This window comes from Protobothrops mucrosquamatus, unplaced genomic scaffold (genome assembly GCF_001527695.2).
Source record: "Protobothrops mucrosquamatus isolate PMUCROS unplaced genomic scaffold, P.Mucros_1.0 scaffold76, whole genome shotgun sequence".
NCBI lineage: Eukaryota > Metazoa > Chordata > Lepidosauria > Squamata > Viperidae > Protobothrops > Protobothrops mucrosquamatus.
Genome location: NW_015386453.1, coordinates 860653 through 882444, shown reverse-complemented (window position 1 = coordinate 882444; position 21792 = coordinate 860653). Strand labels below are relative to the sequence as shown.

Here is a 21792-nt window from a genome sequence, read left to right as displayed (position 1 = left end):
CTTTGCTTGGGGAAAGCGAGGGCGACGCAGCAGAGCGCAGGGGAGGTTGGGGCCGGTGGGGGGGGGACTTTATCTGGAGCAGCCTTAGAGGGAGGGGCGGAGAGCGTGAAGGGGGAGAGTAATAGCGGTAGGGAGAGATTGGGAGCCGGGAGGGATGACGTCAAAGGTACTGGCAGGCGAAGCTAGGATGAGAGCCATGTTCTTCCTGGGCAAAGAGAGAACACTTTAGCCTGGGAAATGGAGGTTAAGTTGATGCCAAAGTTAAAAATGCTGCTTCCGCTCTAATTTTTGCCCATGTTTTGTTATTGTGATTCATAATAAACAGAACACCCATTTGGTATATGTGGATTGCCATCAGTGTGTGTATATGTGTTTATATGTCATACATAAACATCAGTGTTTCTCTCAATTTTAAGATGTGTGGACTTCAATTCCCAGAATCCATACATTCAGCATGCTGGCTAGGGAATTCATGGAGTTGGTCCACACAACTGAAAGTTACTACTGTTGAGAGAGGCTGCTCTAATAGTAAAAGTAATGCTAGGCCTCTAGCCCCAAAAGACATGAATACCACCCAGGAATACCAGCTGATAGGCAGGGCAGCCGGGAAATTAACATGTACAGGTACAACTTCAGAAATAATATGAATGCAATATATTTCACCACAACACAAAAGATGGTGATTGCAGTATCTTCTCTGGGTGCTGAATGGCCCATTTTAAGCCACTTTTCTGGGAGGGCTTTAGATTTAAAATCAGACTTGGACTGGAAGCCCTTCAAGTAGATGGCCATCTTCTGTGTTCTGATATTCTTAGAACAAAGTCTTATTCTCTTATTCCTTTATGTTCCAGTTATTATTGTAGCCTCAATGGTCTTGTGTATCATGTACATATGATTTTTAAAAGTCCACAGAAATACTGTTTTAGTTTTGTACCACTTTTTGAAAGAGGATTATAGAAAAAATAAAAGGCAGTATTAGGCGTAGGTTATTTCTTTCCTAAAAATGTGACTACATGAGTGGAAGCTATAATTTTGATGGACTGCAATTTTAAAATATAGCTTCTATTAATTGTAGAGTAACTTCAATTCTTGTCCCTAGGAAGGAGAGAACAAAGAACAAATAGGACTGGAAGGGACCTTGGAGATCTAGTTCAACTCCTTGCCATGGCAGGAGATCCTATATCATTCCAGTCTTTCTTTGGAATTGATGGGATCGATACACATGTTCATAGAAAAAATAACAGAATAACAGAACAGAATAACAGAGTTGGAAGGTCTTCCAGTCCAGCCTCTCTCTCAAGCAGGAGATTCTATACCATTTCAGATAAATGGCTGTCCAATCTCTTCTTAAAAGCCTCCAGTGATGGAGCACCCACAACTTCTGGAGGCAGGTGGTTCCACTGCTTAATTGTTCTGATTGTCAGGAAGTTTATCCTTAGTTCTAGGTTGCTTCTCTCTTTGATTAGTTTCCATCGATTGCTTCTTGTCCTGCCTTTGGATAGGTTGACACACTCTTCTTTGTGGCAGCCCTTCAAATATTGGTAGACTGCTATCATGTCACTCCTAGTCCTTTTCACTAGACATACCCAATTCCTGCAATCGTTCTTCATATGCTTTAACCTCCAGCCCCCTAATCATCTTAGTTGCTCTTCCCTGCACTCTTTCTAGAGTCTCAACATTTTTTTTATATTGTGGTGACCAAAACTGGATGCAATATTCCAAGTCTGGTCTTACCAAGACATTATACAGTGGTACCAGCACGTCACATGATCTTGATTTTATACCCGTTAATGCAGCCAAGAACTGCATTGACTTTTTTGGCTGGGGGGGGGGGGCTGCAGCATATTGTTGGCTCATATTTAAGTGCTTGTTCACTAGGACTCCTAGAGCCCTCTCGCAGTTACTGCTAGAGTCAGGTTCCACCTATTCTGTATCTGTGCATTTGGTTTTTCTTGCCTAAATGTAAAACCTTACTTTTCTCACCACTGAATTTCATTTTATTAGATAGGGCCCAGTGTTCAAGTCTGTCCAGATCCTTTTGGATCTTGAGCCTTTGTTATGCAATGTTGGCTATTCCTGCCAGCTTGGTGTCATCTGCAAATTTGATGAGTTTTCCTTCTATCCACTCACTTAAGAACTAATTAAGTATTAAGAACTAATACTTAATTTGAGATAATTATATACCTATAAAAATTTTAGCTCAAAATCTAGTAGTTCTAAATGCTATAGAAAGTTATTTAAAATGTTATCCACATGGTTTTGTAAATTTCAACAGAGTGTTAGCAATATCATGAACATATTTTGGATCTTCTTTGATGAGTTTATCTGAACTAAATATGCACAGAAATTGGGGCTTTGTTCCTGGGTAGCAAACTCATGCCAGAATAAAGAATTTTTAATCTGTCAGTACTCTCCTTCCCTCATAGGTCATCTGTTAGAAAAGGCCCTGTGTGAGTAAGTCCAAAGCTAATATAGGTTGAACTAAATTCAAAATGGGGTCATACCACCTCTACCTTTTGCTTCTGTCTCACTGCATATCTTGCTGCCTTGGAAGAGACCTCTCAAACATTTGAATTGAGGGCTTTTAAAACCTGGATCAAGGCCTTCATACAGCACCTATGTTATCCACATGCCTTTTGACAGTAATATAAAAGCTATCTAGCTCAAAGGGCCTTTGGGATCTGTTGGTAATAGAGACATTACCTCATCAATTAATCATTGCAAAAAGCTAGCCCAGCTAGAGGACCTAGGGTTTCCAGAAGTCTGCCAAAAGGAGAGCATATCTTCCTTATTGTCCTCAATCCATCAGGCATAGCCTTAAAATCAAATATTGTCTAGCTTTCTGAGTATCTCGGGTTTTTTAAACATTTGTTTTCACAATAGTAGTCATTCAAAATTTGATGTATTTTAACCATGTACATTGTTTGTTTCTTGGTTTGCCTTGTCTGTTAACAGACTTGGCAGCCTACGTTTACATTATTTGTTCACTGATTTCTTCAATTGGCTTCAATCCAGCCTCTTCAAATCTATGATCACTTGTAGTCAGCAGATCTCATGACCAATCCATACATTTCTATGGTGAAATTTGAAAATGTGTTGTCGGTTCTAAATTATCACTAGACAATAATGTTGTTGAAAATTAAGATTGGTTAGAAAAATATTACAATTGAAAAACTGGTCTTTCTGCTGCTGGAAAAAAAGTAATTTTATATACATGGAGGCCTAAATAACTGTTTTGCTGTAATTTTTATTGCAGATACCCAGAAAATAACATATAAGGAAGGGTTGCTGGAATTGGGTATGTCTAGTTTAACGAAGAGAAGGACGAAGGGGGACATGATAGCAGTGTTCCAATATCTCAGGGGCTGCCACAAAGAAGAGGGTGTCAAGCTATTTTCCAAGGCGCCTGAAGGCAGGACAAGAAGAAACGGATGGAAACTAACCAAAGAGAGAAGCAACCTAGAACTAAGGAGAAACTTCCTGGCAGTTAGAACAATTAACCAGTGGAACAACCTGCCTCCAGAAGCGGTGAATGCTCCAACACTGGAAGTTTTAAAGAAGAAACTGGACAGCCATTTGTCCGAAATGGTATAGGGTTTCCTGCCTGAGCAGGGGGTTGGACTAGATGACCTCCAAGGTCCCTTCCAACTTTTATTATTATTATTATTATTATTATTATTATTATTATTATTATTATTATTATTATTATTATTATTATTATTATTATTATTAAAATTGAAAAGCCCTTTTTTCCTCTCCATTTGTTCTTATTTCCAATTGTTCATGTCCTCCAGATATCTGATAACCCTAGTCTCCTCTAGGTTTTCTTTTAGCATGATTTAAGATGCAATCAGGGAAGAAATTTGAGCATACCTGCCCTCTCCAGTGCTGTCAAACTAACCTCCAACAGCCTCGGCTAACATGGGCAATAGTGATTGATGCTGGGAATTATAATGGTTGAATGAATTATAATATGTGGAGCAACAGGTTTCTCCACTGTAGGGCAAGGAAGAAATTCCATCCAGCTATAGCAGGAACAAAAAAGAAAAGAAAGCAAAGCCACCTTTCCTCAGCTTTACTGGCATGTTTGTTTCTTTTCCTTCATTCTCTCCCTGAACTGTTTTTCCACCCTGCTTGATCGTTAAAAACATTTCTGTGTTTTGCAGAACTTTCCTTCTCCTCCTTCTCCTTAGAAGTAAAATAAGGACAAGGAGAAAAGAAAATCATATTCAGGTGAAATACAGAATATTATGGCCTGTCTTTCAGTTTCAAGACCTGAAGCTATGCACTCTATAAAGATGTTCAGGGAGCCTCGAACAAAATAGTATTTTAAGTATGTACAAGTTTAAAAAATGCAAATGTGTGTTTTCAGGAGACCTTTGGTCTTAAGAATGTAATTCGATTTTGTTTTGCCGTGCAAGGAGGAAATATAATCTGTTAAAATTATTCTTTATCAACAAAGACCAACAGTCTCTTTTACTTCTTTTTTTGCCCCCCTCTCTGCAAATGCAGAAAATTACATCGCTTTTATTCAGGAGCTGGCTGTTGAATGTTGACAACTTGGGCAACACTGGGAAACTTCAGGAAATTAGATGAAAGTTACCCATTTTTAATTTAGGGAAATCATAGAATTTCCTGGATTGGGAGGTTAGTCTGCTACGTATGCAGTGGTGGGATTCAAATATATGAACAACCGGTTCTCTGTATGGATGCCGCTTCCGGAAGTCCTTTCTGGACCTGGGCAACAAAAAATTAGCTACTGGTTCTGCCGAAATGGTGTGAAATGGCTGAATCCCACCACTATATGTATGGCAACAGACAGTGGGAAATCTTCTATGAGCACAATAGAATGGATTAAGTAACATTTGTAAAAGGTTTCTTCCAAATTCATACAATGTTATTGTGAAAGCCTTCCCATTAATACTTTGGATTCCCACCCACAGACAGCTTCTCCCAAATCATACACCTTCTTTTAATTCAGGTGAGTATACTAGGAGAAACTCCAGAGGTTGTTCTGGATTCTTTATTATATAAAGCTCAGAATACCAATATCATTTGTGGGATGTTGACCTCATTTATGATTATGGGAAGCTGGGAGAATACAGTATAAAAGCTGAATTCCAAAGTATCTGGAAGGTACCAGGTTGAAAAAACAACTATAAAAGAACTGGTTGTAATTCATGAACATCAGGGAAAACTGGAGAATAATTACTTTTCTTTTCTCTTTTTAATATGATCTGGCAAAATAGCCCCTCACCCCAGATCTTTTAAACAATACCTACTGTTTTTGATGAAAAAATACAACTAATTGTGTGGGAATGATTGCCTATTTGACTCTGGAACCCTTCCTTAGAAGAAAAGGTACAAGGCTGCTGTTTTCTGTACCATTTTTGGAAGAGCCAAAATCTGGAAGACAAAGAGCAGACTCCCTAAATCAGGAAAGCTTATTATCCAGTCTTTCTAATATCTGTTTCTGCTATAGTCAATGTGAGGACAGCCTTTCTTAATCCCAAACTCCGTTGTTTTGTAAATAATCACAACCATCATAGCAATGTTTTGAACAGTTCTGCAGCCACTGAATCTTTGTGCCCTGCTGGGAGGGCATTTCTTGGTCAATAAGTGGTGATGCATATCATCTCATCAGCCAAGTCCTCTTCCTCACGGGAACGGAAGCTTTCTTCATCACTATAAACAAGGCCTAGACTCTCAGCTCCGCTGTGTTCCCCATCACTGCTGTACAGAAGGTGGCTTCCACCACCTCGGCCGCTGCTATCGCCACCAGCAGACTTGCGACTCAACAAGTCTGTGGCAGCGCTTTCCATTTCATCCAGAGTCATGTGGCAGGCATCAGCAATCTCCCGCTTGGTAAAGGCCACAAAATTTGGGTCCTGTGCATACAGGCCTAGGCCTTCGGAGATGAGCACCTAGGAGAAAAAGAAGAAAGGCAAGTTTTGCATTACGATCCACTGAGAGGTCAAATAGGATGAGAAAGTTTGCACTGCTCCATCTGGTCCTGTCGCTGGTCATCCATAAGAGAGATCAATGTGGTCCCAACACTATATATGTTGTATATAGGATGTTTATATGTGCGTTACGTATGTGTACACTTTTGAGAGCAAGCAACAGAATTTCATTTTTAATGTGTGCCAGTGTGACCACAATAAAAAATGACAAGAAGGTTATCTTATTATACCTGAAACCTGACCAAAAAGGATAATTTACTTGCAGATAATTTATTCCAAGTCTTCCAACAAGTGGAAATCTAAAATGGAAGACTGGCGATTGTTTGACTGTTCTCTAAAATAGCTTGGTCAAGCATTCTGTGCTATATTCAGTTCTGTACGTTGGGAGGACGGGAGTACCAAATTATGGCTGAATGAAATCTGTCACTTCTCAGCCTTTGAAAGGCTTTATGTGGCAGAAAAGGCTACGCACTGTAAGCTCTCTGGTTTACCTTAGTATTGAAAAATTATTTGTAACAATTTGAATAAACTTAATATAACACTACTACTCATTAAGATTGTGATTTTTTCCCCGCTTTTTCATTTTCTTTTGATTTTTTTTTCTCTTCCGTCTTTTGATACATTGTTTAATTTCTTCCTGTTTAATTTTTTTGGGAGAGCATATAATTTATGTAAGGAGAGTTTAAATAGAAAGAGATGCAATCTTTTTATTTATCTTTTTACTTTTGTTACTGCTTGCGTTATTGCTTGTACAACTGGGTATCTTTAACTGTGTTAGTCTAAATTACAGTACTTGAAGGAAGCAGAGATCTGTCCCAGACTCACCGCCTCCACCAGACTATCTGCGCTGCCAGATCTGCCGTTGGAGCCGTGCTGGAGCGGGCCTGGAACCTTGAGGCTGCCGTAGGTATGGCAGGTCAGCTCGGGTTCATTCCTGTACCAGTGGGCCTGTGACATGGGCGGAAGGCTGCTGCTATTCTTTTCCCAGCTGTATCCTTGCACCCTCTCCTCCTCCACTAGGATCAGCGGAGCATAGAGCAGCCGGCCCCTTTTTGGAGGTGTGGCCCATGATTGCGAGGAAGATGTTGAAGTGCGGCTGCCACTGTGCCGTGAGCTGTACTTGCCATAGCCCTGGTGGGACTGAAAGAGAAAGGGAGATTCAGCCAGCCTAATGACAATAACACTGCCGTGCTTTTTAACAGTAAAGTAAGGCACAAAGTAAAAGGCCAGTTCAATCTTTTCACAGCTTGAAATCCAGAATCATTGTGGGTAGGACAAGGCCATCTCAGGTTGACATGGTCTTTTCCTGCCCAGTGATTCTGCCCAGGATTCAGTGTCTGGACCTGTATCTGGAGAGCTTTTCCCAATCAGTGAAAAATGTGGAGCTAGATAAAGAAAGGCTCCAAGGAAAAGCAGAGGCAGCTTGGTGCGCTCACTAATACTAGAGTAGAGTGGGAGAGAAGAACCATGAAAACTCCCGGGATACTCCAGGTAGATAACAGTGCCAGAGAAATCATGTGTGTTCACTTTCTTCCAGGTTGGAGCCTTCAGGTTGTTTGAAACCAACCTGCAATAATTTTCAGCCAGCATGCTGGCAAGGAATTTGGGAATTGTATCCTGTGGATATGAGATTGGAAAGGGTTGGTGTAAATGGTTTGAGACATGGTATAATCAAATAATGAAACAGCGAATAATAGGAACAGTATTAACCTGGTTTGATCATAAAACAACCATATCACAAGTTCAACTACTGTCATATACACTCTATGAAGAAAGGGGACCCATTACAGAAGACCATCCTGAAGTATTCAGTTGAGTTACATACATGGCCGTTAAAGTGGGCACAGCATTTCCATTCAGCTAAGAGAGGCCAAACTGGTGTGTGTGTGTGTGAGAGAGAGAGAGAGAGAGAGGGAGGGGGAGGGAGAGAGAGAGAGAGAGAGAGAGAGAGAGAGAGAGAGAGAGAGAGAGAGAGAGGGAGGGAGAGAGAGAGAGGGAGAGGGAGGGAGGGAGGGAGGGAGAGAGAGAGAGAGAGAGAGAGAGAGAGGGAGGGAGAGAGAGAGAGAGGGAGGGAGAGAGAGAGGGGGGGAGAGAGAGAGAGAGAGAGGGAGAGAGAGGGAGAGAGAGAGAGAGGGAGAGAGAGAGAGACAGAGAGGGAGGGAGAGAGAGAGAGGGAGAGAGCGAGAGAGAGAGACTTCAGAGTTATCCCTACAACACATGAAGCAATCTTACTAGAATGCCTGTCTCATAAGCAGTCCTCACATACTGAGAGTGGCTATGGGAAGGAACTCAAAAGAGCAAAGGAATACTGTTTTCCAAGAAGGTCCTTGCTGCTGCTAAAGCCTCTCTTCTAGGAAGAAGGCTCTGCTCGTGCTCTTTTACCTGCACGTGTGTTCGGCCCAGGGGTGCCTTTTGGTGGTAGGTGCCTGGGATGGGGGTGTCATCGCAGCTGTCTTGGCGCTGCAGGCACTGGATGCTGAAGGCTGGTTTTCGGCCTGCCCAAAGAAGGAAAGTGATGGAAGGGAATGTCATAGTCAGTGGCCGTTGGTGCAGGACCACCTTCTATCTACTGGGTCCCTATTTAGCTTAGCAAAATATCACATTATTTATTCATTCACTAAACATACTGTATAATAGTTCCTCATCATAATTTTTTTTTAAAAAAGCTAAACATAATATCACTACACACTTTTCTAAGACCACAAAGAAGAATGCAAGTAAAAGCATGGTGGATAAAGCAACTCTATACTTGTTTATAGCCATCCTAACCAATGGACTATTCAATTGCACTTAGTTCTTCATATATAAACTTTCCCCATGTGTCCTGAAATTGTACTGTTTCCAAATTTAACCCTATCTTTTGTTCTTGCCCTGTCAGCCTGTCACCATTCATTGGTTCTAAAGAGACTGTATAGATATTTGTTGCTTCATTTGCAGATACTGTACACAGCTTTCTGCGGTATGATAGACAACTATTCTTCCAACTAAGACAGGCTTGGACAGTTTCTCCCTCCCTCTTCCAGCTACTCTCCACCTAACGCTAAATCCCCTTCATCCTGACCTGTGGGAGTGGCAGGCAAGAGGCGCCGGCGCTTGGTTTGCCTGCCGTCCGGCATTCCTTTGACGAGTCCGCTGTTGAGCCGATGGGAGAGCAGAGGCAGAGAGCCCCCGTAGCCGCTCTGCCAGTGATGCTGCTGGGGCTGAGGGTTGTGCAGATGAGACTGCCTGTGTGAGAAAGGCAAGCACATATACTTCAGCCCATTATGTGGATTTTCCCCAATAACTGGGAACAAATTTAATTGAATGTGGGAAAGAGCACCATCAACGTTTTTCAGATGAGACAACTGGGCATTTGTATCTGGGCAAACTCACCTGCTCAGTTTCAAGGTAGTCGAGTTAAGCTTGCAAAGCATAAACTGTGACAGCCAAGAGCCAACTGCAGTATGTGATCCCTCAAAATTAAACACCCCCCTCATCTGCATAAAATGGCCAGAAGCAAACTATCTTGGATAAAGGACACAGTCTGGTAAACTAAGGTCAGGGATTATGTTCTGACTGTGAAGAGAAAGCAGCTTGGACTTTATCCAAGTCTGGTCCAGGTACTAAAATAGGAGGGCCAAAGCATGCTATTCAGAAAATCAGATAAGGTGAGTAGTTCAGTCTAGCTGAGCAAGTAAAGCAAGATTTGAGATATACAGATGATAAACATAGTTCCCCGTATTTGTTCTACTGAAGGCTTTCATGCAGAAGCAATGGAGTACTTCTCCCATATTCAGATCACATTTATTAGCTCTTAAGGGAGATACTCCTGGCTCCTGAGTACAACTTTACAGACACGGTTGCTGATCTCGCAGCCTTGTACTTTTGCATTGCCCCTCTTCTTCACAAAGTTGTTCTTAGGAGCTTGGGGATTATGAGGTATCCTCCAAGTCAGACATAGGTTCTGAAGAATGAGAAGGCTTTGTTTTTGCCCCTACTCCATGCTCAATATCTGCTCTTTCAGGTGAGAGGACATCCTCAGAATGTTCTGCTCATCTGACCTTTCGTCCTCTTCTGCTGAAAATGTCCAGAGGGACCATGATGGAGTGGGGACATGGCATTAGAAGAGATATCATTCGTCTACTGGATTGTTAACTGCAAAAAATGTGGAAGTGGAGTACCAAGAAGCATATCCAGTTCCCTTGTCATTACTTGCAAACAGAGTCAATGCTGTGGTGCAATACTGCACTACTATGCCTCAGCCCCTAACACTTACCGGTACTTGTCATGGGGGGGCAGGTTTTCAGAGTCTTCCTCCTGGCTATAGTTTCCCTGCTCAGCTGAGGTGTCCTCTATACAAACTTCAGTATGGTTAACTACTTCTTCTAGTGTTGGTGGAAAGCAGCTGCCACTGGAGCGTTGCCTGAACAGAAATATACGGTTGTGAGGAATGGCAGTCTCCAAACTCCTTTCCCCTCCCATAATTTACCATGCCCCAAAGAATTTACAACTACTTTCTTTCCTCCCCAATCCAAAAGCTCATCCAACCCTTCAGCACCTGTTTATCCTGTGTTGAATGGAAACAACAGGCAAGTCAGCAGGCTCATCACTGCCACTAACGTTCTCTTCATAGGGCTTCAATCCATTTAACGCGTGGGAGGAGCTGGTCTTAGAGAGTTGCTGAGAGGCCACAGTCTTGTCTTCTTGTTCTGTTGGAGTCGCAGCAACTGAGATATGGTGGTCAGGGGCTTCACTATTCAACTCAGAACTCTGTAAGAAGGAAGGAAGTCTTGGAAATGAACAATGTTCCTTTTGTCCATTGCTTTTCCTGGATAGCTTAATATGTGACACCTGTGATCTAGCTAGACATTTTAAACTGAGCCTGTTCTTTCAAATCTATGTGTCAACCTCAATCTTATGTTCGGAGTTTCTTTTCCTTTGTCAAATTTGCATACCAGCAGCTTTCTAGTCTTTGGTGCTCTTTGCTCTGGTGTCCCCCCGCCCCATTTTCTTTAGACTGTACATATATCATTCCAAAAATAACAGTCCTAATTATCCTTTCTGTAATCAGACTAAAGTGATTTCCCACCCTGATTTCCAATGTAAAATCATTATCAGTTTTACCACTGGGAGACCCAGGCTTTCAGAAAAAAACATTATTTACACTTATAAAGAATTGTGATTAATGGCATCTTTCAGTTTATATGTATTCATATGTTTCACCCCTGCCCTTATGACCACTCCCAGCTTCATCTGCTCTGTTTAAACTTTTCTGGCAGCAAGCAGAGTCACTGATGGAAGTGCTATCTTCCACAATCTTACATGTATTTAGATGATTTTTTTTTGCATAAAGTACAGTATAATTCTGGAAAGCAATGGACATGGAAACCTGACATGGAAATTAGAAATCAGTAACCTATGGGGTCCCGCAATATTTTTATTAATGACCTGGATAATAGGTTTAACATTTGTGGATGACACAAAATTTGAAGGTTTGGTTTATACTCAAAAATACAGAATGAGATTGCACAGGTTAGAAATCTGAACAGAGAGGAACAAGATGTCCTTCAAAAGGGAGAAATGCAATGGATAAACATTTAGGGAGCAAAATATAGGACACACAAGATTTGTGGCTTTGCAGCAACATCATAGAAGGAAAAGGGCCCAGCCACTGAGAACAAGCTGAACATGAACCAGCAGTGTGAGACAGCTGCTAAAAGAGCTAACGTAGTTATGGGCTTCATCACAAGAAGCACTGTGCAAAAGATACATCAAGTACCTACTCCAAACTGGAGTACTGTGAGCAGCAAAGCTGATATACACTGTAGGCATCTGAGGATATGCCTACAATAACAGATTAAAGAAATTTGGGATACTCAGTTTGGAGAAAAGATTAAAGGGAGACCTGATTCAAGATGTTAAAAGGTACCATAGGGAACTTGTTAATGTCCACAGAAAGTAGAACCAAAAATAACGGCTACAAGTCGCACCAACCTAGATTTCTTTTAGATACAAACAAAAATTTCCAAATAGTAAGATCTGTACAACTGTGGAACTGTCTACTTATAGGGTTGAGGGTTTTTAAGAGCATGGACCCTCTTGAGGCTAGTTTAATCAGTTCTAATGCAAATTGCAGAGGGTTTGTTTAAAAGTCCTTATGGTCGCTTCCAATTCCACAGTTCGATATTCCAATATTTTAGGGTTTGAAGTTGGAGAAGAAATTGTAATGGCCAAACTCAGCACTCATAAACTGAATGTGAAACAATGCAATCATGAAAAAGAGAATGAATAATGGGTGTCCACAGGAAGGGGCTCAAAAAAATATAGATGGCAGCCACAATCATACAATCAAACACTTTTTACATGCATGGTTATGGCTATCGTTTTGACTTTGACCCTGCTTGTGGACACCCTTGGAATAATCTGAAGTAAATGCAAACTTTGCTCACTCATAGAAAATTAACTGCTGTATATTCTTTAGCTCCGAACCTGCTAGGAAAAGAGGGCTTTTAGATTTAAGGGAACAATCTGAGCCATATTTCTTTTTTAGAAATCAGCCATTAATATGCTACATGATAGAAACTGGTTCCTGGTTTGTGTGGGAGGGGAACTAGGCAAGAAACCTTCACAGGAACGTCTTCAAAAAATGCTCTCCAAATTCTTTCAGGGGCTTCATGCAAAATAAGAACAGTAATCTCTGACTTTCTAGCCTTGTCAAGCTAGAAACACATTATAAATCTGCAGACAGAATTCTTATTCCCTTTCTCCAAATATCTCCAATTCTCTTCTGCAGTTCACAACACCATATTGTACATGCATCTGCTCTCCTAGAAACTTAGTAGCAACCTTTTCCAATTTCAGCACAGAAGAGAGTAGGTGTGGAAAAACAGAACTGGCTAGCTGAATTATCTTGTTTGCAATTAGCTGGAAGGGCACTAGGATTCGACTTTCCAAATAATTCATTCTTTTAAAATCTATTCATGTTAATTCCATGTTGAAATCCTGTCTTAACTTAGAGAATAATATTGAACCAAATCACAACCAAAGGAAAAACAATGAGAAGCTAGTGCTTGGAGGTAAGCTCTCTGTTAACTCTCCAGGGATTACCGATTCCATGGTGTTGAGTGGGTTCTGAGATACACTTGGCTATAATTCTCAGCTTACCAAGAACGTAGTCCACATATTAAGAGGTGCACCGTGGAAAGCTGTGCTAAAAGAAGCTGCATGATTAAAGAAAAAGCTGGACTACCCCAACCAGAGAAGAAAATTAAACATTTTTTTAACCCCAGTTCCAGTAAAATTCTTTCCCAAATGGAACATTTTATTATTTACTAGATTTATACCCTGCCTTCCTTTCGTACAAATACAATTTTTCTCCCAATAATAACTCTGTGAAGTGGGTTGAGCTGAGGAGAGACTGCCACCCTCAAGGTCACCCAGCCAGCTTTCATGTCTAAGGGAGAACTAGAATTCATGATTTCCCGGCACCTTCAGCCATTATATCAAACATAGTAAAACCAAGGTTTGATACAAAGGTAACTATACTCCACTCCAAAGAAGGTTCCAATAAACAGTAGCCTTGTTCTAAGTCAGGGGTGTCAAACTGCCAGTCCATGGGCCGGTTGCATCATGCGGAGGCCACGCCCACCCCAGTTCCGGCAATGTGAAAAAAGTTGTGATACATCACGATACGTCACGTGATGCGGCTAGTTTGACACCTGTGTTCTAAGTTCACAGATAATAGCCATCCACGCTATGGAGACCTCATTCTTATTAAACGGGCAAAAAATGTTTTCTCACTTCAGAGAACAGAGCTCACATGAGTGGGTTCTCCTATAAAGAAATGTTAAAAAAAAAACCCTAATGTGTCAGAAAGCGTTCCAACTCAGCATTCTTCCGGATCTATTTTTTCTTTTCTTTTCTTTGAAGAAAAATCAATATAGTGCTTTCAACCAGGGAACCTGTTCACAATTACAAATCTGCTTCCTTAAATCCAACTGGAACAAACGCTTACCTTGTAAATGACTGTTTCTTCCTCAATGATTTTTTCCTCAACTTCTTCTTCCTCTTTTCCTTCCAGATCACAGGACATTGCTCTGCGGATCTCAGGCCCTAGATCTTGTAAGCAACTCAGTCCAGCCTTAATGGGGGAGAGGTCCCAAAACAAAAAGATCAGCTATCTGTGCTGTAGGGCCTGTTCATTCTGATCATTTAAGGGGGTCATCTCAAAAGGGGTAGAGTTACCTGCAAGGCGGAGGAGTTGCTGGGGGACCCATCTGATCCAAGCAGTCCCCTTTCTTTACGCTTACGAAATTTACGGAAATAATCTTGGATCAGGAATGTGGCATAGAATTTTCCTACAGTTATCTCCTCTCCTGCCAGTGGAAGATGCAAGTGTTTAGGAACCTGTGGCTTAGTTCAAAGCATTCATGTCCCCCCTCCTAAAACTTTGAGGTGATGTTGCAGAAATGTTTGGCTTTTTTTTAAACTACAAGAGAATAGCACTACTGTTCTTGTAGTGCTGAGTGCATTTTGTTGTTTTCAAGGATGACTTCTGTTATGTCCTGGGCCTGCTGAGTCATTCAGCAGATGCAGGAGGCTGCAGAGAAGCCCGGGCAGACACGTGAATGCCCGGGACCAGACAGGCTGTCTCCCGCCTTGTGCATATGCGCAAGGTGGGAGAAATGCCTTGCATTGATTGGCTGTTACTGTCCCTGCAAGGGGGTATAAGAACAATCCGCACCATTTTGTTTTGGTTCTGTTATGAAGGAATAAAGACAAGACTGTTTGTTACTCCTGCTCGTCTCAATGCCTATTATTTGGAAAACAGAACAACTTCCATTTTGCATCAAGAACAGTCATCAGCAAGCATCACTTCAATTTATTTTTGTTACACCTGCAGAATCTTAACTGATGCAGCACCAAACGAGGCTTAACAGCTGATCAACTTCTGTGAATATTTAAGTGGCCATTAAGCTAACGTAATGTTTAATCTTCCCTCCTCTCTTGACTTTCTGGAGACTTGATGACAGTGATTTAAAAGAAAGGACAAAGGAACACTAACCTTCTGTAATAGGTAACACTTCATCCAGTATTTTGGGCTTAGTCCGTTTCCAGATCTTTTTGATGACAGAACGGAGTTCCCTATTGGCTATATCCAGGTCTCCTACAAGAGAGGAGGAGAATGAGATTTTATCACTGATTCCTCTACTAAGCTATCCAAAACTACCTCAAGTAGCCTTTGGAACTAAGAAAAACAAATAATGGGAATACAGTCAGATGGAGGTGAAGTGAATTAGGAAAAAGAAAATGGCAAAGAAAACAAATATTTCTGTTTTATATATATGATCTATCCCAACTGTATAGCTGTATTCCTGTTGTACTCCAACACACATTTGGAGAAAACCAACTTAAATGGCAGGCATGAAGCCTGGAAAGCATCACTGTCATTATTATGTTTTAGTAAAACAGTAAGGCCGGTTCTTGAGAATAGCCTATTAGGACAGCCTTGGAATATGATTCTAAAACAGCTGCATTATTTTAAAGTATCATAGATTTATCTAATTTCTTTTCCACTAACTCCAGCAAAACAAAAACAGGAGAGATAAGCGGATAGAAGGGAGGAGTCTTTCTGTTAATCATTTGGGATTAGGGTAGGACATAGTAGGAGCTGTTGAGAACAGGGAAAAAGTTTGCGGAAGCTTAATTAGACGCCTGAAAACAAGAACTCTGTTCATGTACAAAATACTTTCTCTGCATTAAATTAGGACAAACACCATGACAACTTCCTTGTGCTTTACCTTCTGTCTTGACCTTTAGTGATGTACGCACCAGAGCAAAGAGGGTGGCATTGAAAGTGACAGTTCCATCTGAGTTTAATGGCATGTTCATGGCCACCAGCCTCTAAAAGACAGGCAAGTTAAATCAAGAATCCCTATCATCTCCTCCCTGTTAATGTCCACTAGAGTCCAGATGAATCTGATTTTGTTGACTTACTTTGCAGGCTACTCGGTGGGGACAGAGCTTCCCAAAACCTAGAGGTGGCTGTATCCGACGCAATAGAGTCACCACATCCAGATGCTTGATGTAACCTCTGGAAGAGCAACCTTTCTTTAATTAAACCTTCCTTTACCTGATCTCCTTTAGTTTTGATGGACTATTCTCATCACCTCCAGTTCCCATGGTGAATGGGAAAATGTGAAACCAAGTTCAACACACCTGTCATCTATCATTATATGCCGCAGGTACACACTAAATTAATGTGCATGAACATAAATTACATTTTCACATGTATTAAGCATACGAATAGCCAAGCATTAAAAAGGAACAGAATTTAAAAAGTATAGATTTAAACCAGAGCCCTATTAATTCAAATGTTTATCAAAACAGCAGCATAGAAATAATAATCATGTGGAACACATTTCAAAGAACATTTTAAATCAGAAAGGTGTAGGAATGGACAATGTTTTTACTAGGAAAACACACTTTGCCTTGTCCCAATGATGATGCTATTATTTTGTTTGAAATCTATGAGGGAAACAGACTTGATTATCCTCAGCTGTTAAGTAACGTTTCTCTCCTTAGTTAGAAATCATCCAAAGGCAATACTCAAGGTGTGTAAAACCTGTTAGGCTTTGTCACTCAGCATCCTGGAGAGAAATCAACTGACTTGAAACAAATAGAGGCAGGAGAGGGTCAGCAACTGGGATACTCAATGTCACAATTACAGGCCTGTGCCAATTCCAGATAGATGGAGAGTCGTCTAACTCAGCACTGAGGAAAGACCTTCAAATAGTAAAATCATAATCCAGAAATGATACAGTAGCAGTTCCTCAAGCAGGACTAGCGCTTATATTTCACTTTCTAGATATTAACTCAATATATAATGTACAATGCCTTTTTGTGATATGCATGAAAGCTATTGAAAGTTAAAGTAATATTCTTCTATTGTCTCTGGTAACAGTAGAACACTAGAAATTGCGCAGCTTAAGAGCAGTTAAAGATTTCTCCTTATTGTCTGTGATGAAAAATTCTGGAACATACTGCTACTATTTCCAAGAGCACTTGCTGAAACTATTTCAATGAATGGGGTTAAGTTTCTTACTTGGCAGCTGGATCATATTCTGACCAGATCCTCTTGAACTCATCGAGGTGATGGGGACCCAGAATGGACCAGTCCCGAGTGAGATAGTCAAAATTGTCCATGATGACAGCAACAAAGAGGTTAATGATCTAATAGACAACATAAGAAGACAGAGCAAAAAGTCAGAAGCAAGCAGCTTGATCCTGTGAAGGTTATTTAGAAATAAATAAGCAAGTGTTCATAAAACTTCAATCAAGTTGAAGAAAAGGAAATGATGCCAGAGGGCCTTAGAGTCAGCAGCTCTTTCTAAGGGTCATTGCTTTGATTTGGGCTTGGAACATATTCAACAATACAACAAAGTGTGCCTTGGAATAGCTGTCATCAATAGGATGTCTTTCAGTATTCTGGACTCTAATCTGCCTCTCCTTTGGCGAGCTATATTCCACTGTATTATATTTGATTGAAAGTTGTTTAGTTAGAGAACACTGCTTGCCCAATGCCCTTTCTTTTGAACAATGATAGTTTGCCCCATATTTAGGATAGGAAGTCTTTTTGTCAGGGAATGTTAATGACCATCAATCCTCCTCATTTTAGCAATTAAGCCTGGCCCAGTGGGGAAAGGAAATGGAATAAGCTACGCACAGATAAGCCACGCATTATTGGTCTGAGCTTCAATAACAATGCAAGAGCATCACCTGAAGCTAAAACAGTGCTGTTGCTCCTGCCATTATTGACTAAGCAGAGAAACAGGAGAAGCACATTACAGGATCCTCTATGTGCAACAGAGATGAAACAGCAGCCAGAAGGGGAAGAGCAAGTTTAAAGAGATAAAAGGCAGATATGGAGATAGTTAAGCGGCACCCATTCTAGCTCCCAGCTATTCATTTGCTTCCAATTGCAGAAACTGCCTCAAAGATGACACACATATGTTCTCTGAGTTAGGTCTATTTTCAGGCAGCACAACCAGTGCATGAAAACTGACATGCATGGTAGGAACCAATGTTTTAGTTTGGTAGTTATAACGATATGGATCTTGGCTCTGCAGAAGAGGGCTGGCTTGATACATCCAGCTGCTAACTGGGAAGAGCAGAGGGAACTCACCAGGAAAGCACACAGCATAAAGAAGCTGATGAAATAGACAATAGCAAAGTTGCTACCGCAAGTGAATTCCTCCCCAGGTTCATAATCGGACTCAGGGTCACAGCGCTTGCCAGGCAAGCTGGCCAGCATGATCTCCTGCCAGGCTTCCCCTGTGGCACACCTGGAGGTACAAGATGGGAAAAAACAGCGTGAATGTATCCTGCCAGAACAGAGAAAATGTAAGAAAGCATGGAGAGAACTGACAAAAACAGCTCTTGCTAAATTTGTCTGGGGGGACCATTTAGGAGACATGGCTGGTGGAAGTGCAATGCTGGAGAGAGAGAGAAAAAAGGCCAAACAGAGTCAATTCTCGTTAGATCTAAGATAGGAGACAATTAGGAAAGCCAAAGGCTGGAAGTTAGCCTGGTAGGGCACGGCAAGCTCTCCCATTCCATGAGAATCAATGTGCCCATCCGGAGCAGTCAAGCTAATGTTGATGGCATCTACCTTTCATTACATCTTAGGAGGAAAGACAGGAAAACAGATGCAAAGATGTAATCCTTGTTAGAGATCATCTGTGATGCTTAGAAACACTGCACTTTTTTTGGTAAACTCACTGACTGCACCCATTGAATCACCGTTATTAAAAAAAAGCACAACTACATTCCTACTATTTATAGGTATATTTGAAAAGTTCCTTTGGTATTAAAGGGGGGGGGGAAACCAGCCTGTTGGGACAAAGTAAGCTTAGCATCCTATGTTTTGATAAATATTCTCTATCCCTGCTTCCAAATACCAAAATCTTGCCTTTAATTCTGATTTATTATAAACCTGAATTGAGCCAGACATTCAGCTGGGAGTTTTTCTCTTATTCTGTGTAAGTTGTGAATTACAATTTACTTTGTGGATCAGCCCACATTCTGGCAGCCCTTTGGAAACAGGGGAAGAAAAGAAAGAAGCCATTTGCTTATCTCAGTGTTTCTCAACCTTGACAATTTTAAGGCATGTGGACTTCAGCATTGCTGGCCGTGGAATTCTGGGAGCTGAAGTCCACATGCCTTAAAATTGTCAAGGTTGAGAAACACTGGCTTATCTTCTCCCAAATTAAGAAGGGGGATGAGAAGGAGAGATACCTGAAAAGCAGCAACACAGCTTGTGGAAAAGTCTGGAAATTATTGTTGCGATTGATGGCTGTATTATCTTGCATAGCTACTTTGCCAAAGGTCTAAAAGACAATGAAGCCAATTTCAGGGTTGTGAAAAGATACAACAACTATTTACTCTAATGCAAAATGTTTCCAGGTGCAAATAATTCAGTCTTCCTTGCATTCTGTCTCCTTTATAAAACCAGAGAATAAAAACAATGCTTCTTCCTTGTTGCTAGAAGTGCAGCTGGATGATGCTTCTAGAACAGTGTTTCTCAACCTTGACAATTTTAAAGCATGTGGACTTCAACTCCCAGAATTCCATAGCCAGCATTGCTGGCTGTGGAATTCTGGGAGTTGAAGTTCACATGCCTTAAAATTGTCAAGGTTGAGAAACACTGACTATAGCAAAAGCTAATTTTCTGGCTTCAACCTATTAAGCGCTACCATAGATGGCAGTACACATGTTTCTTGGGGACATTATGCATTTAATCTGCACACTATAGAAAGGTGCGTGGTACTTAGGCTGGTTGGAATACCTATGCACATACAAATATCTGTTGCATGCACATCGTTGCCTTGCACAAATGAAAGAATCAAATCTTTCAGTTTTGATAATACAGAGCCTTATACAAAGGTGCAGAGTTCTAGCTCTTTCCCCCATGAAAAACCTACAAGTCCCTCAGGTCTGTGCGAAGATTCATTTGCAAGAAAAATAAATGCAGTGAGGAAGATTCTCTGCTCACCTGCATGCCGATGACAGCATAGATAAAGAAAATCATGGCAATGAGGAGAGCCACATATGGCAAAGCCTGGATGGGGAAAAACATATTAGTGAATTTGGAGAAATAAGTCTGCAGCCAGGGCCAGGTCCTCCTGGTTTGACGCAAGACCAGTGTTTTCTGCTCCTGTTAGCACATTTCCCAGCGCATGTTCTTTCCTTCCTACCCTGCTAGAACAAAGTATGCAGCAATTTTAAGTCCTAGATTTAAGGCAACAGTTACTTTCTCATCATGCCCCTTCTGACCTGGAAAGATTTGATGAAAGTCCAGAGGAGGGTACGGATACCCTCACCTTTGCTGAGGAGCTTGACCAGGCGCATGACACGGAAAAGGCGGAAGAAGGTGATAGAGATACGGGAACTGTCCTCTGAGCTCTGTGGAGTCGAGTGGAATGGGGTCAGCAAGAGGTTAGAACAAGCAGCCCCATAATAGAAACATATGTATTCGTGTGACACAGGGCAAGGTACTAAATCCACCCTACCACCTTGCTGAAACTGTACAGCTTCATCTAGCCCTGTAATCAGCTTTCAACTGGGAGCAGCAGTCACGACAGTTTACAAGTTAGAACTGGGGGTGATGGCCTTCTCCTGTATTCTGCTCCAAACAGTGGAGTTTAGAGGTATGACATTGCCACTGTACATGATGCTCCCATTTAGTTATCAGAGTTAACACGTGCACTTCGTCCGACAAACATATTTGTATATCTGCAAATACGTGAGAAGTAAGCTCCATCCCCTCAGCTACCAGCATCTACCTCCAGGGAAGTCTGAGCAGCCCACAATATATTGGGTACAGCTATTACTTCCCCTGCCTGCGCAGCTGCCTGTTCTGCTCCTAGCCCAGACATTTCTCTGGTCCAGGATTAACAAAACAGAGCTGTGTAGTTGCTAGGCAACTGTGCCACTTTCCTTTTTCCTGCCTCCATCTTTAGCAAAGCCTGCTGGTCCCAGAAACAAGAAAGATGAAAGGAAATCCTTAGCTATAAGCGGGGGCAATGGTGCCAGTGGAGCCAAATTACCATTATTCAAGACCAACTGATAAAATAATACTGTTGCATATATTATTGACTACACCAAGATGATACTCCCATACTATTATTTTGGTTATCTTTGCCCAACAACATCTTGTATTCATTCCCAAGCCCTCCACCACTTTTCTTCAGTTTGGTCCATTTAGAATCCTCAGCTAGTGATCCCGATAGGAACTTTACATCTGGGAGGCACAAAGTTATAAATACAGTGGCTAGAATGACTACTCTACTATGTATATGCTCATTTGTTATTTTATATGTATTGCCCAAAAATGCGTATTTACATCACACATTGATACATAGCATCTATTTAACTCTGCCTGAATTTAAAGACATTTACTTTATACAGTAATTTACAATCCCTATGATAGTGAGGCTTGTCACATCAACATTTATACCTTCATGTTTTATCACTGGCCTGTTTCATTCCATCTAGTCCATGGGTTCCCAACTCCCGGGCAACGGCCCATTACTGGGCCGTGGCCTATTCGGAACCAGGCCGTGTGAGTGATAGGCTGGCTTGTGCACGCACGGAACTCAACTTGTGCAAGTGGCGGGCTAGCGTGTGCATGAGTGCACAAATGCACACTAGCCCGCTGCTCGTGCAAGTCAAGCTGCACCTACACACACCAGCCCGCCCCTTGAACAGCCCAGTTCCCCTTCTTCCCCCACCCAGGCTGTCAAGGTTGGAGACCACTGTTCTAGTTATTTCATTTATTGGACTTATATGC

General features: G+C 41.4%; 1 protein-coding gene across 1 annotated transcript in view; it reads right to left on the bottom strand.

The window, feature by feature from the left end:
- Positions 1-5588: 5588 nt before the first annotated feature.
- CACNA1F (calcium voltage-gated channel subunit alpha1 F) overlaps positions 5589-21792 on the bottom strand; it is a 75108-nt gene continuing 58904 nt past the window's right edge. Inside the window, 19 exon segments of the mRNA XM_029283393.1 lie at positions 5589-5698; positions 5780-5924; positions 6789-6861; positions 6904-7103; positions 8346-8458; positions 9025-9188; positions 9941-10019; positions 11726-11786; positions 13957-14082; positions 14187-14317; positions 15007-15108; positions 15743-15845; positions 15939-16035; positions 17047-17174; positions 18127-18286; positions 19239-19330; positions 19996-20061; positions 20277-20403; positions 21557-21576. Coding sequence (XP_029139226.1) covers positions 5613-5698; positions 5780-5924; positions 6789-6861; positions 6904-7103; positions 8346-8458; positions 9025-9188; positions 9941-10019; positions 11726-11786; positions 13957-14082; positions 14187-14317; positions 15007-15108; positions 15743-15845; positions 15939-16035; positions 17047-17174; positions 18127-18286; positions 19239-19330; positions 19996-20061; positions 20277-20403; positions 21557-21576 — 2073 coding nt within the window. The 3' untranslated portion in view covers positions 5589-5612.